The sequence below is a fragment of the Symsagittifera roscoffensis genome, chromosome 5 (genome assembly GCF_963678635.1).
Source record: "Symsagittifera roscoffensis chromosome 5, txSymRosc1.1, whole genome shotgun sequence".
In the NCBI taxonomy this organism is placed as follows: domain Eukaryota; kingdom Metazoa; phylum Xenacoelomorpha; order Acoela; family Convolutidae; genus Symsagittifera; species Symsagittifera roscoffensis.
The window spans coordinates 30,865,721-30,886,718 of NC_087066.1; the positions used below are offsets into that span (position 1 = coordinate 30,865,721).

The 20,998-nt window shown below is 35.5% G+C and overlaps 1 protein-coding gene across 6 annotated transcripts in view; it reads right to left on the reverse strand.

Annotated features, from left to right (window-relative positions):
- Positions 1 to 20,998, reverse strand: part of LOC134846925 (potassium voltage-gated channel subfamily H member 1-like) — a 60,656-nt gene that overhangs the window by 29,890 nt on the left and 9,768 nt on the right. The window contains exons 2-8 of one of the 6 annotated variants that reach the window (XM_063864363.1): positions 15,593 to 15,823; positions 14,809 to 14,937; positions 12,758 to 12,990; positions 12,145 to 12,201; positions 3,772 to 3,801; positions 2,585 to 2,698; positions 456 to 579 (exon numbers count right to left, since the gene is read on the reverse strand). In XM_063864363.1, the coding sequence (XP_063720433.1) occupies positions 456 to 579; positions 2,585 to 2,698; positions 3,772 to 3,801; positions 12,145 to 12,201; positions 12,758 to 12,990; positions 14,809 to 14,937; positions 15,593 to 15,823 (918 nt within the window). Of the gene's footprint in view, positions 1 to 455; positions 580 to 2,584; positions 2,699 to 3,771; positions 3,802 to 12,144; positions 12,205 to 12,757; positions 12,991 to 14,808; positions 14,938 to 15,592; positions 15,824 to 20,998 lie in introns of all 6 variants that reach the window. The other 5 variants (XM_063864362.1, XM_063864366.1, XM_063864365.1 and 2 more) reach the window with 5 other exon arrangements.

The window sequence follows — 20,998 nt, forward strand, 5'->3', positions numbered from 1 at the left end:
TTAAGTTGACCTATTTAATTTTTGGACCTCTCCAAAAACACCATAAAGACACTCTTTCGCAGAAAGTTTCTGGGCCGCAGGCAAGTTTTAGAAGAAGAAATGGACCAAAATAGCCTTTTTCAGATTTTTTAGCAAGGTTTTAGCGCATTTTAAAACTTTTAGGGTCGGCCCCAAATGGATCTTAATAGTGCTAAACTATTGGCCCTTTGAGTAGCGAGGGGGTCAAATTCCTGAGGGGAAGAGGGCGCCCAAACCGAAACCTCATTACGCCCTTTCCTTAACAGGCCCCTGATTTCCAGCCTATAACTTTACACGCCCTTCAACGTTTGACCTTGTTCAAAATTCACACCATGTATTGATTACCCTCTCCCCGTATGAAATAGGGAGGAGGGCGGGTTTGTGGATGTTAGCATTAATATCCCAAACTGTGGATGTGTTGTGAATATAAGACTAGCCTATGATGAATGCAGTGTCCACACACAAGTCTATGATGCCGACGAACACATCCTCCTGGGCCACCTCGTACACTATCTCAAATGGCACCATGATTGCAGTGTACACTGTCAGCATGAACAGAACCTGAACAGACAGACTCACAAGTTACAACACGAGCAAAGACTGCAAACCAATCTGTTTTTGAGGTAATGAATGAAGCAGGTGATAGTCTTACACGATACACGAGAGATAATCAATCGCCAGAGGCAGATTTAGGGGGCGGGGGGGGGGGGGGGGGGAGGACGCTTTCTCTTCGGGATTCGACCCCCTGCCGAATCAAAGGGTCGTCCCTTTGTACTATTTTAAGATATCAATTTTTGGTGACGGACTCTAAAATTTTTCTGAAGGCGCCATTCGCGCCAATATATTACAAACTTGAGGGGGAGCGCGCGCCGAAAAAACGCAGTTTATTGGTCAAAATTGTCCAAAAAAGTGCCTAAAAAATGCTTTTTTGGCCTGTTTTTTTTAAGTTTTACCTGGGGTGCAGGAAAATTTGGCCACAACAGGAACTCTTTTTAGTGCTTTGGGAGAGCTCGGGAAATCAATTTGCTCGACCAAAAAAAAGGTCGACAAAATTTTCAAACATTTTTTGAAAATCCGCCCCCTCCCTCGAGAAAATCCTAGATCCGCCCATGTCAATCGCCTTTGCTTGAGTTTCGGGTTATTTACAAAAACAAAAATTACTCAATTTTTGAGTACTAATTCTTAGAACAAAAAAAATTAAGCAAGGAAATTACTATTTTTAGGTAACAATTAAGTCAAAGTGACTGAAAGAAAACTGTTTAAAGAAGTTTTTGCAGCAAAATTAGTTGCGAAAAACTCAAAATCCAATCAGCTGAGCGAGAAAGAAAATCGGAAAAAAAAATCTTTTGTTTTCTTTAATTACACCAGTCTGTGAGTCATGGTGGATTGGAATATTTTTGCAGGGATGATGGGAACAAAAACTCTTTGAGAATCCCACTTTCTAGGGCGGCGGACAAATAGTCATTCTGTTCGTAAAACACGGACAAGACGGACTTGATCGCCCAAAATTCAATGCACCACTCAGACATCTTTCTGCAGATTAAGTCCATGCAAGTTATGAACACTACTGCCTTTTAAAAAGATTGATTCAAGCCGTGATGAAAGGGTTTCATTAGAAGCCCTGCCTGCCCTGGTATTGGTACTTCATTCTTTTACCATCTTCTGCGCTGGTTTCCTCTTTGACACCGCGAGATAAATTAACTGGTATTCCTTCCTGATTTATCCATGTCATTCTGAAAAGCCAGGAAACAAAATACGTTACAAGCGGGCATGATTAAAAAACTTAATCATGTATGTGTTCTTGAATCCATCATTGAAGCCTTATACGGTACATGAAAGTAATTTTGTGATGTACTCAGGTCAGAAGAGAAAATTATATGGTTCTCAAAGACAACAGGAAGGCATTGAAGACCCCACCTTTAATTTTGGGGTAGCGCACGCCTAAAACTGCATTTATAAATTTCAAATTAGATAATTGTCAATTTTTTCAAAATGGTGTAGGATCGTCAGCAATGGACGCTTTCTCATGTTAGGTGAACATTTCTTCGGTAGTTTGAACAGTTTCCAACCGATAATGTCATCATTTTCTTAGTGCTTAAGTATTCAATTTTCGCCTCACTTTGCACATGTCTTTGCAAAGGTGCTTTCGGTTTGGATAAGTAATTAGACAGGTTCATATAGTAGAAACGTCATTAACCAATCAGAATCGAAATAGAGAACAAATGTACGCAAGAACAATAAACAAATATTAATTTAGTATGTTTGTTTTCTTTTCTCATCTCGATTCTGCTTGGTTTATGACATGTCTGCTTTAAGACTTGTCTGCTTTTTGACCGCACTACAAAGGCCTCGTTCATCCAATTATATGAGTTCATTATGTAACGTGGCGTTGTGGCGCATCGGTATTGATGGTGCCGAGCAATTATATGATTGCGGGTTCAAATCGCACGCGCGTTGCAATTTACAAGGTGAGCTTTTGTAAAGTAGCCAGAGCTTAGTTAACCTTAAATACTTAACCTTCTGGTTAGGGCTCTAGCTGGTTAACTAAAAATGATGCCTGACTTACCCAGTCCCACGTCTGTTTGAATGTGGATGTGTGAAGAATGGTATAAGGCGGTGTCTTGGGTGCTTCCAACATGTACCTCGGGTACTCTATCTCCTCCAGCTGCGAAGTGAACGTCTGAACAGATTACATCATCACATACAAGAATGTTCTAGAACTTAAAGTTTTCTGAACAAATCAAAAAAAATTTAAAAGAAACTTTTTTAATCAAAGGAACTTTGACGCAATCATGATTAGCTTTTTTTCGCAGCTTGGAGTAGAATATATTTTTGCCAGATTTTTAGTTGTTCAGTTTCTATCATAAAAACCATTGTGTCAAATTTGAAGTTTACTCAAAACAATTTTTTTTTGTCATTGGATTCAAAATTTTCCTTTGGACAAAAAATATTGTTCGATATGACGTTGAAACATGAAATAATAACATAAAAACAAATAAAATATAAAAACGCAAAAAAAATGATTTTCCTGATTTTGAATGGTTTTCTATCCTAATTTAAGTTTTGACATTAAGAAGGACTTATAACTGTATTTCGATGACATGAATGTACCAGCCTAAACTTGAGACTGATTGAAATCTTATGTGTTTTTGATTGATTGGGTAATTTCGGGTGATTTTGAAGCTAGAAAGTAGGCCGGTTTTAGACAATTCGATAATCAATTATGGGCTTATGTTCACAATTTTAATGGTTTCTCCTTAAGAGTATTTTTCCTTGCTGTCGATTTTGCGTCGCATTTATTGTAAATAAATGTACATAATAAATGTACTTTGTATTGCAAAAAATTATTAATTATTTTAGATAATGTTTTGATCATTGAAATAAATCTTTGCTTGCTAAATTGACCATGATTTTTTTATGGTTAGCTAAAACTAGGGTATCTAGGAAACTAATGTCTTGTTTTTTTTAGGCCGCACCTTTGCAATTTTGCTTTTCAAAATTGAATTAAAAATCAGCGTTGTTTTAATGGGATCATTCCACCTTCTAAACATAATAACTCAAAAATTATAGATTGCGCTTCTGCGTGCAATGAAAAACATCTTATACACAAAAAGTTAATATGAAGGTCAAATAATATGGCGCCTTTTTGGATATATACAAACGCACTAACCATGAACAGCTAAAATGACCAAATTATCTTAATTCTTCTACATTGGATTTGAAAATGAATTTGATTTGGTTGAAATTTCTCACTTTCATCTCCTGATAGTAAAATCGTTTGTCCTGAAAAAAAAGTACAGTTTGCTATAGTACAAAACTTGTGAAATTCTTCTAAATTCTTCTACTTGTCACTTAAACATGTTTGATGGTAATGATATTGGGTAATCAAAGCCTTTTATTTTAAGTCAAGTATTATTCTATGCCAAAAAGTTTTTTACTAAGTGAAAAATATAGTCTGTCTCCTCTCAATGATGTCTTTCCTCTTTTCTTTCCAACAATCTCTTCTCATGTTTGCAACAAGGAACGATGAGCTGAATATGAACAACAAACGGATATCCTCAATTTGTTTAAACTTCCAGCCCTTCGAACTGAAAGGGTGTCGAGTCCCCCCTCATGGATTCGACCCCTTAACCAATCAAAGGATTCCCTCTTTGGTATTATTTTTATGACATCCATTTTTGGCTGACCAATCGTTAAACTTCTCTGAAGGCTCCTTTGGCGCCAATATATGATAATTTTGAAAAGGAACGGCATTTTTGAAATTTTTGTCTAAATACGGCCTTTATAATTTTCTTAGAGCGCTCGAAAAATCATTTTGGTCAACCTAAAAATAAATCGACAAACTTTTGAGTTGAAATTGCACATTTGAATAGACAATTAATGTCTAAAGCTTTTCAAAATCAGCAGAAAACAAAAAAAGTGCGCATATCCGGGCGAAATCCGGACTGTTCCAATTGCCTTTTAGTGCCCTGATGGAAAATTTTTTGATTAGGAGATTGAAGATAAAAAAAATGAAAAAAAAAAGGATTTTTTGAATTTTTATCTTGTTTATAGATAAGAAACTGACACACAAAATTCTATCGAGCATAGTTGAAAAGGGCCTAGTTGAACCAAGTCGAGCACAATTGTTGCGTCACTTTTCTGAAAAATTAAGAAAAAACAAGAAAGCTTGTATCAAAGTAAATTCCTGGATGTTTACAAGGTCATTCGACGTTTAGGCTGTAGATTTTAAAGAGAAAAATTAAATCTCGTCGAATATTTCCAAAAATAAAACAACTGAAAACGTACTGAAAAAATTCAGCACACATAAAAATTCATATTATGTCCCCACAGCGGAATGATATTCAATATGAAACACAGTTATCAGCGGAGTGTTTTTCTAAGAAATACACAATTCTAAGAAACAGCTAAGATCACTGTACGAAATTGTAAATAACATTGTAAGTTAAATTGAATGTTAAATAACAATGTTAAATAGCTTCCCAACCCTGATAAAAAAGATTGACACTTAATTCAGTTTTGGAATGCTTTCTGGGAGGGCTTAAATCGACCCATATGCGCTAACTATGTCAAGTTTGCTAAAATGGCAATTTTCAAATCCTTTTTTACTTTTTAAGAAAAATACCAAAGATGAAATATCACTTTAGTTTTGAACTCAGTCTTTCAGAATATATAAAAAACTCAGACAAAAATGCTAGAAAAAAAACATTAGAAAATTTTTCCGGAGAAACAGCCATCCAGAGCACAAACATTCCGTCCTTTTTGACAAAAATCGGCACAAAAAATTTTAATATATTCTCATGGGTGGAGCTGTAGAAGCGCGCATCAGTTGAGAAAAGCTGAGCAAAGGCGCAAAGGTTTTTCAAGTTAAGTAGAAAGTTAGAATTTGTTATACTAGTAACAACTTTTTTTTCAGAAAAATCTTACAAAATTGATTTGATTAAATTTCGATTCAAATATTTTTTGCATTCTTCAATCTGGCAATGACTTAAATTTCATCTAGCGATCGGTTGCTGTATTCATCAGCTAAAAGTTCAACATTTGGAAGGTTTCAGTATGCCCAAGGAAATTTCTTTCGGCGTCAAGTGTGTAATCATAATCAAGCAGATTGAACTGTAATTTAACTGATTCCAAAGTGATAATGACAAAACTTGTCATTGTTGAGACATCTGATCCAATTTAGGTTTTAGATTCAAAAGTTAGCGAAAAGTCAAAAGAAATCATAAAAAGTTCATCTAAAGAAGTCAATTCGAAGATTACTTTTTGTCTTTTTCAGATATCAAATATTTAAGTAAACTGATTCAATGACGTTTTTGGTTGTAATTTTGAAAAAAAATCATGATTCATTTCAGAAGCTTCAAATGCAAACTTTTTTGTCTCTTGGTATAATTTTCCATGCACTCTTTGGCCGTTTTGTAGATGAAATTAGTCTTGATGAATTAAGGTTGAATTTTTTCTTTAAAATTTTTGAATTAGCAAATCGTCAAAAGTCAACTTCAAATGTTTTTCCAGATCACAAAATGTTGATAAATTGTTTCGGGCAGATAAACTACAGAAATTTGGTTTTCTTCGTATTTTTGGCGTAGTTCAGGGGTCTAATTGGCAAGACTAATCATCTCTATCTCTATGTTATGCATCTTTATGCACCCGAATTTTACAAACAAATATTTGAACTATAAAGCTGATTGTTGTTAGAACGTTTTGTCTGATTTTTTATCTCGATTTTTCTGATCTTTTTGCCCGAAAAGTATTTTTTTAATATAACTTCCAATTAAGTCGCCAAAATCTGTTTGAATACGCCAAACAAACGTCTCGCTCCAAAAGAACGCCTGGAAAGAGCTTTTTGGTTCATCGAAAATTGTTTGTAGTAAAAATCATGTTGATTAGTTAAAATAGCAATAAAGTTAACAATTCACAAAATTTTGAAAACTTTGGAAAAGGATAAAGTAATAGATCTACATTAAAGTATGAACAAAATGAAGTCGATTAAGTCGAAAGGCTCTTGTTCTTTTCCCCACCTCACACTAGCATCAATTACAAGTTAATTATGAAGACCAAATATGTTTGCCATGGCCTTACTAGTCCGTATGCTAATTTTCACAAGAATCGAACAATGCGAACAATTTTTTCATTTGTAAAAATTTGCAAGTGGGAGGAAAAAGAGCCGGTCGAATTACGAATTAGACTATTTTACTAATCGTTGAGCGGTTAATTCAAAACAGTCTACTACTCTATAAGTTCTTGGAGCTTTTGGCCATTTGCACGTGCGTCGTTAGAAATGGAACCCAAATCAACCAAGAAGATTCACACTGGGAATGTCAACGACTGAGAAAAGTCAGCTGCGATTTGAAATTGAGCTTGGATTTAGAACAGCTTAGAACGCAAATCATCAATCCGTTACTTAACCGAACCTTTTGTTTTTGCAACAGAGACTTAAGAAGACGGAGACATCTATTGAAAAGCAAAAGCCTATAGACTTCAATCAAACAGTTTCAAAAATGGTATTACGTCAACGGCGGTTCCTTCTAGAACCTTCTGGAAAGGTCCAATTATTACTAGCACCTGTGCTACTGTTCCTCCTCGTTAGTGTCGGATGGTGTGATGACTACTGCGACTCCATGTCGGGTGAGCCGACTGAGGAATGCGCGGCCGAGTTGTCGTGTTATGGGTGCACAGTGCCAGTGCTCAATCTGGATAAGGTACCGTAATTATTTCAGATTTAGGCTCTTTCTCTATTTTGCGAAAGAGCCCTTGTTTAGTGCAAATCTGCCAGATTACAATTTCCCTAAGTAGCTCAAAGGGGAAATGGGGTGAGTTTTGAAGTGTTATGCTTGTTGTTCAGGAACTGCAGACTACGTTTGAGCAGTGTGTGCACAGTGAGTCCAATGGTGGCAAACTGGCCAAGTGCTACAAGTCAGACAGCAAGGCTTGTGCTGTGGTCAAGATGTACAATAAAGATCCGGTAGGAGATACTTTCTTTTTAAAGTCCTCTTGCTTCTATTGTCCTCTTAAAACATACCCCGCGTAACAATAGCACAACAATTTATAAAAAACACCCTCTTCTCACATGAACAATTTTCAGATGTTTTGAACTTTTGAATAAACTCAAAAAAAACATAATTCAATTGGACATAGGCTAAGTTCATAGGCTAAAAAGAACAAAGAGAAGGCTCATGAGCAGGCGCGGATCTAGGAATTTCTCGAGGGGGGGATTTAAAAAACAAATTTGTCGACCTTTTTTTAGGTCGACCAAATTGATTTTCTGAGCTCTCCCAAACCACAACCAATATAAAAACCTTAATTTGATCAGTTTGGCTTTTTTCCGGTTCCCCCCTTTCAAAATAACGAGTTTTATATTTGTTTTACGTGTTATTACGGCTAAATGCGTGAAGTTACGCTGTAAAGTTTGAAGAACAAATCCGTTCAGAATTGTCGATTTGTTCACCACGCCAAATTTCATTGCATTGTGACAACGTTAAATAGACTTTTCAAAATTGAATTTGAAAGGTGGGGGACTGGAAAAGAGCCGAAAATTTAGACCATAAAATTGCGTTATTATAATTGGCTCTACCTTTTGTTTGATTGGTAGTCGATCAAGCCCTACTACCTGCGGGGCTGTGTGGGAGAAGAGGACGACCACTACCGACAAGTGTGTGTCTCCTCCAGCCAGGTTCTCCTCAGACGCTTCTGCTACAACACCCTTCGCAACATCTTCGGGGTGAACCTTCCCACTGGCAAACAGGACGCAGACATGGCAGACTGGAGTTGCACTAGCATCTGTTGCACGTGCGATGGGTGCAACAAGGTACGCCATTATCAATTACACTCGAATCGGAGCCCTCATTTTAAAAACCCATTTACCAGGTATTCAAAGGAATTTTTTGAATAATCTAAATAAATCTCTAAAATTTCAAATGCAGTGCTTTTTTCTCACCAATGTAACCATCAACGGAAGAATAGAACAAAGAAATCTTCCATAACTATCAGCTAGTGTTGAACTTGTTATGTTTTTGTTTCTCTAGAATTTTGCCAAACTGGACACTTCGGACGCACAATGTGAGGCCACTATGCAAAACAACACTGTGAATGATGTGAGAGAGTGGTATAGGAGTAGTATGGACCAGACACCCCAACAGACCAAAGCAGGAAACACTTCACCCCCTCACCCCCTTATGACTCAGCTCAAATGGAAGATATTGACCATGGCTAGTGCAGTAGTTCTATTTAGGACATAAAGTCATTATTTCCTTTTGAAAACGTTCAAAAACCTAATTAGACCAGCGCTCATACAAAACATTGTATAAACAAGAGAATGCTTTAATATTTGTAAGTATTTGAATTTCAAAAAAGTATTTTTTTATAAGTTCTCTACAAAAAGTGCTCTGAAAATCTAAAATAGCTTTTATAGTCATTTCATGCTTTTATTAGTTTTATTTAATAGTGAAATCTCTCTCATATACACCCTTTTCAATTCCATTGCGTTGTAAAACTAAATTAAAATTGATGAACCCATAGATTTTATATTCAACATTTGGCTTTGTTTGTAGCCTCCCCTCAACTTCAATACAACCCTCCCAATTTGTTTTTTTTTGCTTCTCGTGTTTCAAAGAATTAATCATTGCTATCCAGTTCGTAATTTATATCGAGTACTTTTTTGTCCTATCCCGTATGTTGTTCACATTCAATTATGTAAAGTTAATGGGTCGGAGGGGTAGCACTGAGCAGAATGGTCCCAAACTAGACTATTTTTACCTGGCTATTAAGTGTTTGCCGTGAATAATATTTCAGTGAAACATTTAAAATCGAGTTCCACTTCCAGCTAAAAAATGCTAACTTGATTGCTACGGCATAGTCGAAATTTTTCATACGACTTTTGAAAAAATATATGTTTGGCGCGGCTTTTTTTTCAGATTAATTTTGACATTAATGAAAATTAATTTTTTAAAAGAAACTTTTTCACCGGTAAAATGTTTAAAATTGGTAATGCGACAACTCGCAATAAAAGACAACTCGCTCTAAAAGACGATCGCAATATATTCACAGCCGCAGTCGCGCCAACGTGTTGCGAGCTTACCAACAGAGGATAGGACATTATACAAAATTTAGAGACGGTTAAGACACCAGTGACCTTCAACCGAGAATGTAAAGTTTCCAATTAGCTTCACAAGTTTGCGAGTTGTCGCTTTCCTTTAATTTTCTTTTGTTGAGATTTGTCGGTACCTTAAAAATGTTGATGTTTTCCAAATCAGAATAAAAACTTTTTACTTGTGACCGTTTGTAAAAAGCTACGAGGATTTGAAATTTTTTTGTTTGATTATTTTGGAGTAATTAATGCGCGCTATTTAAGAGTTTTCTATTAATGCGTGGCGTTACGGCGAATTGAATTAGTTATGTAGACTGAGGCAACATAACTGATCCAAATATAAAAACTTTTCCAAAAAATACGCGTTTTGTGGGAGTACGCCCTCATTTAATTTAGTGTTTATAAGCGTCGAAAATGCCAGAAGAAAAAATTTGTAGTTGTTCAACTAAAACTAGATATTTTAGAATTGCACCAAAGGGGTACATTTAGGAAAAATTTGGAAGCAAGAAACGAGTAGAAATGGTTGCTCACCTTCTCGCTTTATTTTTCAACTGAAATGTTTGGTAAAAAATTGTTTTAGAGGGTCCTAGAGGGTTTTAGAGGAGCTCTCAAAATCATTTTGATCGACCAGATCTATTTAACTATGTCTCCCCTGTGTTTTTGTTTTCAGAATTTCCACCCCTATAAACAAAAAATGTAAGACAGCACAAAAAAGTTTGCTACATTCTGATTGGCCAAAAATCTGATCAATTTATCGTACTTTACAAACTCCTTCCCCTTTTTTTGCAAAGGGGGAAAGATGTGAATTAGATCCGGTCGACCCAGAGAACGCATGTTTTTCCTCAAATTAACCATGTCCAGTCCAATGTAAGAAATATATCGCTTTGTTCTTGACATGGCTCATGGTGAGAAGTTTTAGCAGCACAACTAAATTAAAAATGTTTCAACTTTATTTAAATTTCGATCTAGAGAAACTACAAGAAATCTTAAAGCAAATGAAAAAAATCAGGTACTTGCCCTATTACGAGCGCCCTCAGAGAGTTTTATGGGGTATAATTAAATTTAATGGATTATATCAGAAAACAACGTAATCCTCAGGTCATGAAATTGATATTCGTGACCCATTTCAAAATGAGAATGGATATTTAAGGGGTTTTATATTATAATCTATCGTAATTTAAAAGAATCCAATTTTGTTTTTAATATAATCGACTTTTTTCTTCATAAAAATCTATGAAAATTGACTATTTTTTGTAGATGTGAAATGTTTATTCTAGTTTTGCAGCGCTCTGCAAAATTAGAAGTCGAACGAAGATTTTATCTCCGTGTACGCCACCCCCAACATCAGAGATATGGACCTATTTTAACGCATGGATTACTATCTACTGCAACGTGTGTTGAGCCAAGAAAAAATCCTGATTCTATTTGATTCATTATAATCGATTAAAAATAAGGATTATATGGATTCGACAAAATACACGATTAATATCCTTTTTCAATCGATTATTTGATTCTTTTTGGGCAACCTAGAGATTGATAGTCAAAAACCAATATCATCAATTTTTATCCATGATGTTTTTTGCACAATTACTGCACGCAATTTAGGGCAAAATGTGCAAATTGCTTGAGCTTTATTGTGAGAGTTGCGTATTGATTTCGTGGTTTCCAATTATATTTTTTCTTCTTCTCTTGGACATGTTCTGCTGTTGAATCATTCTTCTCTCAGTCCACCCTTTCTCAAGATCTATCATATGATATATTTTATATCAAAGCCACTCAACTCCTAAATCAGTTTCCATTGGAGGAGACAAAGGCAGTTTGATTATTTTGATGTCTGAAAATCAGACCGAAAAAAATTTTCTACCTCATGAAGTTTTACACTGTTTATCGTCTAGCAGTTATGAATTATTTGGTAAACCCATCTGGTGATAAAACCATAAATCAAACCAAGTCTACTAATGACCCGTTTATTAACACATGAGACCTTATTCAGATGTTAACCAATAAATAAACAAAGATGTGCAAAAATGAATAAAAAGACATTAATGACCAATTTAAACGAGAAAAAATGAAGGTCACTTTGTATTTATACTTCAGAGGTCATTTTTTTGATTAAATGACGTAAGCTTACTTTTTGAACTCATTGACCGTTGAAACAATTAGTATAAACTATAATGCGCAGATTGAGGACATGAAAATGAAGCCATTTTAGATAAAAACATTTAAGCATAGCACATTTAAGCGCGTCAACGATGACCAAAAAATATGTCTTAACACTAAGTATTCATTTTTTGTTGCAAACTGCAACTTCTTATAGCTTTATGTTCGAAAAGTGAACTTCTCATTGTTTTTTGTTATCAATAACTACAATGGCTTAATGATCAAAAATAGTTTTTTGGTCATTATAGGCGAGCAACAACACCGAATTATGACCCATAGCCATTTTTTTGCTAGTAAGTCGTAATATGCTATCTATTGTAAGCCATGTAAACATTCAGTATGTGTGGACATTCAACACATTTAAACATGAAGCGTCTTCTCACCTTTTCCTGACTTATGGACCGACTGCGACTGGAGAAAGTGGCCATTCTCTTCCATTTCTGCTTTAATTTAAGAGACAGGACTCAATTTTGCCGAAAAGTTTATGAAATTTCACAAAGAAAACTCCGTGTTTTTTTTGTCCTAATTTGGATCAAACTTTAACCGATAGAAGCAGACTTCAATTATTTTTCCCATGCAGAAAATTTTTGAGTAAAAACTAAATGTTCAAAGATGGAGCGGATCAGGGTGACCACATGGAATTTCATTAGACCAAAAAGTGACCTGTTAACCAGAAAAATGACCAAATAATGACCTTAAAAAATGACCTTTACTCACCATCAAAAACCAAATGACTTCAAAAATACGCTACTCTGAGCAATATTTCTATCACTCAATATATTATAAATAAAAGGAAGGAAATCATTTGAAAATAATGACCTGTCAAAAAAAATAATGACTACATACTGACTAATAATGACTAATCGTTGAATAATGACCATGTGGTCACCCTGGAGCTGAGTTTTTCCAAAACAAAAACTCAATAATTTTCTAAATTGAGCAACTGATTAGGTCACGCTTGTCATGACATAATAAATTAGGAGTGTGTGTTCTTACATTGGAGGGTTTGTTGAAGCTGGCACTGTTGCTTAGTTGGCTACTACTGTAGTTGGAGTGGTTGTGGTTGTTGTTCAGACTGTGGCTGAGGTCGTTCTGGTTACCCCCTGTCGTCGTTCCGAAGGAGGGCGAGGGGGCGGCACTGTTCATACTGCTGTCTGGAGTGAAACTGGACAATCCAGAGGGTGTCTTCCGCGTGACTGTTCTGGCTAGTCGGGCAAAACGACCCAGACCTGAATTAATCCAAACCAAAATATAAAATAGAACAAATTCAGAAGTTCTTAAGGCAATCAAAATGAATTGATTGCTAGCGTGGTTAGAGCAGTTTTCATGAACTCAAGAGCGAAAAAAAAGCCTTCAGCTGCTTCAGAAATTTTGTGAAAATGAAAGATCAAATTCAAATTATCCATTCACTATTGAATTTCTTAGACATTTTCTGCAAGCGTCACTGCTCACATTGTGCAAATCGTGTCATAATTTTGTCAAATTAGATCTTTTATAACTCAATCGAAAAATTACAAAAACCATTAGATCATCTCTTGTATAAAAATTTTTATATGGAAAAGTATGCTCGCATCATGAAAAGTTTTTAACGCTTCCAACTGCCCTCAAGTTGCCTGAAGTAGTTTTTTTGTTTCAGATATTGGTAACATTTCATAATAAAGAAAAGTTTTGAAGATTTTCACGTTTTTAAAAATCGTCTCACATACATTTAAGAGTAAAAAATCATGTTCGCGTATTATAAGAGACTATTTAGACCAATTATCGAGCTTTAGTCCGGAAAAATATGAAAATGAACAAAAAACAGTCAGATACAAAGCATTCCGAAAAACAGTCCCAAGTAATAATTATTTTAGCAAGACGGCAGGCCGAGAATTATCTTTTGATCACCAAATAGAAAAAAAATAGAATAAAAACAAAATGACCGCTGCAGTCGCGCCAACGTGTTGCGAGTTTGTCAACAGAGGGTAGGACTCTATACAAAATTAAGAGCCAATTATTGCCGCCAAGCGGCAACACGCGCGTAGAGCGCTCACCGGGACTGTTTTGTATAGGACTTTTTTCTGGGACTGTTTTCTATATGCACCATTTTTTCAATGTTTTTTGAAAGTTGTTTTAAAATCAATCAAATTGTTTGATTTCAAGACCTTTTAAAAGTTGGATGGACTTAAACAAAAATTCCGTAAAGACATCATCGAAAACTTTTATTTTAGGACAGTCATAGAGAGTTGAAATGTTTCAGCCTTGGAAAAAGAAAGAAAAGAAAATTTTTTTGATTAGATAATTTGAAAAATAAGTTACTGGGGTTTAGAGAAAACCAATATGACTAGCTTGGGATAATAAACGGACGATAATGACTTTCGTGCTAATAACGCGCGAGGGAAGCGATTTATTTCTTCTTAGAAGTCGTGACAAATTGAATTGAAGCTTGCTATTTACTCTATCAAATATTTGCTAGATGCAAATTATTCAATTTTACTTCATGTAGGGGTGATAGTTTTTTTTAAAAAAAAATAATTTTATTTTTTTTTAAATTTCATTTTATAAAAATGAACACTACTACACAAACCTTAATAGGCAGTCGAAACATTCAGGGCTTCGCTCTGATATGATCAGTTTTGTTTTGATTTTTAATCACCACTATTTTTTTTTGCAAATGACCTACAGTTTGTCAGACATGAGTTTTTTTACAACTGTTCTCAATATTTTTGGTTCTTTTATCATTTTCAAAACTGCTTTTTAACCGATCATTCTTGCTTTTTTTCAAATTCCATCACTCAATTTGTTTATGAAAAACAACATTTTTTATGGAAAACAACAAAACGGACGAAACGGTGATCAAATGAATTACCAATAAAGTAGTAGAATTGTTCTCTATAATTGAGATTTTTGTTATTAAAACCAATTCAAAATTTGGTCAAAGTTTGAAAGTTTGTTTTGTTTCAGCCAAAAGTGAAATTTCATATCTACTATGATCGGAACTTTTTTTCAAACAAACGACTAGAAGAGAAATAACTTTACTAAAATGCTATAATTTGTTTTACACCGGCCTTTAGTGATGTCTTCGTTCTCGAGTAGTTTGACAGAGGTGATGTCCTTGGCAGTACACACAAACAACACCACCTTCTCCCTCTCGTTGTAGATGGGGGATATGTAATACAGGATCCACACTGGGCTCCCTGCAAAACACAAATGAACAGAAGACGAAAAATTTGGCCAAAGCAGGACTAAACCGTGCTTAGGGAGAGCTCGAATAATCAATTCGGTCGACCTATAAAAAAGGTCGACAAAATTTTCAATTTTTTTTGAAAATCCGCCCCCCTCGAGAAAATCCTAGATCCGCCCCTGTATATAACATACATACATAAATCAGCTGCCAGAAATTTTTCTGTGCTTTCTGATTAAGAACAGTTGGAAACTCTCATTGGCTCTTCTTATAAAATCCAAAATGTATCTGAAACCCTGCACATGACATTTTTGGTAGATTTGATCAGCAAATAACATTCATTCAAGACCAAAACTTCAGATTTTTGAATGGCAACAGAAATATAGTTTTTTTTCTGTGTGACCGAAGCATTATGTTACCACAGATACTTAGCGCATTTTTGGCTAATTGATGTTCACGCATTGAAATTGGGTGCAATTTAAAACTATCCCACCAACGGTTAAGGAGGAGGATACTTAATTAATTCTGAATTGGGTTTAACAACTAATCAGAGTCAAGTATAGTCGAGTATTGCACATTAAAGCTGGGGATCTTAATTTGGTTTTTATGGAGGGGGGGGGGGGGGAGGGGGTTATGTTGTGTTAAATTGATATAAAGTATGTACTGACTGTTGCGCTTGTATAGCAGCAGTTCTACGCTGTCTTTCGTCTGTGATTCGAAGATGGCATTTAGCCGAGTGGTGGCCTTGTCGTCAGTCATTTCCCCGAACAGGAACGAACAGCAGGCACTCTTCAACATGATCTCGGCTCTGTCGTAGCCGAACAGTCGGGCGAAGGCCTCTGTGCAATAGACTACAGGGTAGTTCACAATACGTCCGTTTGCGATGATGAAGTGACTATCTAAAACATAACCGTTTGCTCTGATGTTTTGTGCGTGACAAAAACAGCCAGGCCCAAGTTAATTTTGACCAACTGGGTTTAGAACTACTGAAGAATAGCAAAAAATACCATATAAGAAATTTTGGAGCAGCAAACAAAAAAAGACAAAATTGAGCCTTAAATATGGCCTGGTAAAAAATTTTTGAAAATGACAAAATTGAGCCTTTAATTTTAGGAATGTTGAACTTTAACTCAAATGACTTTTTGTGACCATCAGAGAAATATTATTGAACCTTTATTATAAGAGCTGTTCAATTTTTATGATTTTTGCGTCATCAAGAAATCATTGTTTTTCTGCAATCATTACGGCAGAGCAACAATTCATCTATTACGACAACAATTCATCTATAAATTTAAAAACTATTTTTAAATATTTTTTTTTCATATTTTCAAAAATTGGCAATTAGTTTGCAGCAATTTTTTCAAAGGTTATGAGTTTTTAAGCCTTCAAAAATATTAGTTGTGAAGCGCACAAAAAATCTTTTAAAATCGGAATAAAAATAGTGAACAATGTTTCAAAGGTGACGGACCATCGTGCCGAAGTTTCTGGATGCCAAAAATACAAGAAATATTGTTTTGTTCCGACAATTTTAGCAATTGACGGACAATTTTTGCTCGTTTTTTATCTCCGAACAAATTCCGACTTTTAGTTTTGCATCGGTTGTCGTATGGTTTCAACACAGCCTGCAAAACTGTATGTACTGAGCTAAAAAAGAAAAAAAATTAGCGTTATCTTATTTTGAGAAAATTGGAAGGTGGGTATGAAAAATGCCAAACTAGCAAATTTGGATAATTAAAGCGCAATATATCTCGTGCTAATAATTTTTACTTTAGACCGCTTCAGCGCCCGTACCCAACGGAGGCTGTTTTTTTTATCGAAAAATTATATAAATTATCTAGCCAAATTCCCTTGTATTTTTTTGCACGGAAGTAATCTATTTCTTTTTTTTAGTTAAGAAATGAACAATTTCTGCAAAAAAATAACCAGAAATAAGTTCATTGCTCAACCCTAACGAGATAAACATGCATCGGGTATACACAATAGCCATAGTAATACATTGCAAAATAACATTTGTTTTAACAAGTGTTGCCTTGCATTAGATTTCTAAACGTATTATTATTTATCATGTCATAGCGTTTTTATAATGACAGGGCGGGTGTTCGAGCCCTGCCAGGAGACTTTTTCTAGCTAGTAATAGCCTAGGTTTAGCTAAATTCGGAGAAAAATAAGATGCGAAGTAAAGAATTTCAACAGAATCGGCTTTTTTCAAGCTTTAAAAAAATTTTGACCAGAAACTCGGATAAGATATAAATTTTTTCAGGTCAGAAATAATAAGAAAAAAAGTACGTGGGCGGACTCTTTTTGTCAATGTTTTCATGCAACTTTTCTCTATTTTTCATAACGAAAGTATATCTATAGACATTGAAGAATCGTACGAACATTTAGAAGTTTTTCATGATACGAGCAGTCGTGTTCTCATTTAAGATAAATTAACAAGAAATTGTTTCAGGGTATTAGATGATTATCGTCTCAATCTAGGGTGCAAATTAGAATCACTTCCACTTCTACATTACAAAACTTTTGTCTAATAAAAACAAAAGTGAAGGTTAAGCAGCAAAATGGTCAAGCATCAGCCGAAGGAGGAATTAATTCATAAGTTTTCGTGAGCTCCGATGCCCCTTAGTTTGAAAAGATGCCACCAAGAAAGTAGAAAAATGCGTAAATTACGAAAAAAAATCTTATTACGAACCGAAGAACTTTTTAGAGAAAAATTTGTCAATCAACTAATGAGATGCCAAAGTTGGCAAGAGCAATAAAACTTTCACGCATTGCTTTGAAAAATTATCTCTCCAACTGTTTAATGACCATTGAGAGGTAAACAAAGTAGAAGCCCATTTTTCAAGAACTGATTTCTTTTGGCTTATTTTTAGAGTATCGTTTTCTTTACCGTCTTCTTTCCTCCATATAATAATTTAAAAAAGTATCTTAAAATGATGCCGCTTCGAAAACAAAAACGTAAAAAATTACTACTGTGGTCTCTCGAGATATTTCATTACGTATATGATTCCTGATAACCTTTGCTAAGATGGGTAGAGTGGCAATTACGTTTCATGCATGAGAAGGCCAGCCTACTTTAAGAGTAATAGGACTCTCAAAGGAAGAGATTATAGCGGAGGGCACACAAATAAATTGTGAAATTACACAGAGGGTTGTTTCTACCAACAGTCATAACCCAAAAAGAAATGAATCCGATTTGATTTTGATGACCTCAAAGCTGATTAAGAAGCAAGTTCATTCAACAGATATCAGATGCCCATTTTGAATGAATTGAATGAATTTTGACCTCAAACTAATTCTGAAAAGGTGCTTGGTTAAAAACTTCGCAGCGTAAAACCATAGCGCAAGTGGATATGGAGGTGTTCCTCATTCCTACTTGTTTAAAACTGGCTAATATGGCTTCTTTAGCAGATATACCACAAGGATTCCAGCATGTGATGGACTCTTGTTGGGCAACTGGATGACAAACTCATTGCAAGGGGGGTACAAATAAAAGATCAATGACGTTATTTTGCTATTGGCCTACGAATGAAGTGTGGGGATTTCCGTGTAAGCCTGGGGGCAGCCCTAGAGAAGCGACATGGACAGGAATGGACTCCAATCTCCGATGCTTTTCATTTTCGCAACGAAGCTGAGAACAGAAACATTATAAGCACATGATTTAATGGTAGCTTCTTGCGGTTGCATGGCGGTAACCCTCTGCCTATTCTACCTTTCCGGTCCAATGGCAACTGTTGTGTTGATTAGTTCCTGGACTTCCCGATGCAGCTAATAACGTCGAGAACGACTGCTATGGTTATATTCAGTAGCAGATTTACGGTCGCGGAGATACCCCCCCCCCTCGGAGATACCCCCCCCCCCTAAAGCGTCCTTTCGAGGTGCCTCTAAAATGGTTTCTAAAGGTGTCTCTTTGACCAGGGAGTGCGCGTTGAAAAAAGAATATTTTGGAGAGAAGCCTTCAAAAATTGCCTAAATTTTTGTTTCTGGCCCGTTTTTCTTTCAAAAATTGCTAAGATTACCCTGCTAGAGCACCAGTTAAGGTCTTGCTTTTAGTACGTTTTCCAGGAGTCTGTAAGAAAACATCTTTTCAAAAAAGCTGACAAACATTCAAGTAGGATTTTGAAAGTTAGAGTCGACTTTCAAAACTTAAAACCTTACAAACTAAAACACTTCGTATTGAAACCGGGGTAACTTAACACATGTTGAAGTAGTTGAACTGAACTTTACCCTCGGTAGCCAGGGATGAATGGTCATAATAGATTCTAGCGCTAGCATGCAGCCCAGAAACGGCAAGCATGTAGCAAGCTTAATACACGCGTGACGTCATTTTGTAAACGTTATGGCGGTTATGCCTCAAGGTCAACGACCAGCCGAAGACCTTTAGTACCAACGGTAAACGCATGGTTCAATTGTCTTATGTACCATATGATTGTTCAGTTTTTTAAATGTTTTTTTTTTAACTCCTTGGCTCCAAACTTTTGATTGTCTAATTTTACATATCACAAAAACCCGTTGACATGTGGGCTACTCATCGCTCCTCGCTCCTTGCAGGCTAATGCAGACCTATTTGCTTTGCATACTGAACGTTGCAAAGCCGTTCGTCACTAAATAAAACTGACGACTTTGTCAGGAGGGAAAAACAAAGAAAAAAGCCCTAATTTGGCCATTCAAACTAATTTACGCTTCCAAGAAATAACTCTTTGATGCTCACCATGTAAATGACAATAACTTAAGCGGGGCGAAATGTTTATACCTTTACCAGTTTTTTGAAAACAAACTCATGTCGAGCTGAAAGACAGTCTGGGGTTTAGGGTTTGTATTGATTGGAGCAACTTTGTCATTGACTTTTGATTGTATCATTAATGAAACTCGCAGTTTGCACTCATTTTCTAAGAGTATCTCAATTAGTGGAAGAGATTAATTGGAGCGAAAAACACTGCTTGCTTGTAGTTTTTCATCATAAATTGATTTTTTTTGTTGCTCACAATTACTAAAAAGGACGTTCAATTTGCAATATAAACCTTACATCAATTAAGTGTCTTCAATTAAAAGATTGGCTTGTGTTTGGTTCAATTTGTTTTGAAAACTTGGAAAATTAAAATTGAATTTCGAAAAACGCTGTGGTTTTTGTTCCGACTTTCGAAGAAAGGAGGAATATATTTACCCGGGGACGTTTTTTTTAAATTTAGACCAATGTTCGCAAAGTTGACTGCGTATGGGCATCGATACGGAAATCTTGTGATTGTAGGCGAGTAAGCTTGCACTTGCTTAAAGTGCGGCTATGCTGCTAGAATAATACTTTGATAGTTTGTTTCAATACGCGAATTATTTATGCATGGCAAATTATTCGCACTCATAATCGTTCGAAATAGAATTGAGGCAAACTAATTGGTTTTGTTAATTCTGTAAGCGACTCAAAATTCAAAAGATTGTTATTATCAGCCTAAAATTTGTACTTAGTCAATATTTCAAATACCAAAAACAATTCGAGACGAATTAATGGGCACTCGCTTTGCCCTGATACGAGCAGTCTTGTTCTCGTATACGTTCTCACTGTTTAAAACAAACGTTGTCGATACAACTTAGTCTGCCGTAGTAACAAAAAAACGGGCAGGCAGCCGGAGTGCAATTACCGTTCCGACTTTCGATACGAAAGTAACGGAATATTTGTGCTCGGGATGGTTTTTTTTCTTCAGACAAATTTCGAGTTTTACAGCCATTTTTGACGGAATTTTTTTATATGATTCGAAAGGTATTCTTGTCCTGAGCTCAAATTTGAAAAAAAAAATTATTTCACCCGTGATAAATTTTCGTAAAGTTACGGGGTTTTAAAGATTGCCATTTTGGCCAATTTGGGACAATTGACGCGCGATATATTTCGCGCTATTAACGCGTAAGCGGAGAGTTAATCAGTCTTAGAAATCGTTCCAAGTTGGTTGAAAGAAGCTTATTTGCCATTTATTGCAAAATATACCCTTTTGTACTTTATATGGCGTGTGAGGGGATGATTTTCATAAAAAATTTCACTTTTTAGAAAAGAAATTTTTTTCTTTTGTTTTATTTCATTGAATTTCTTA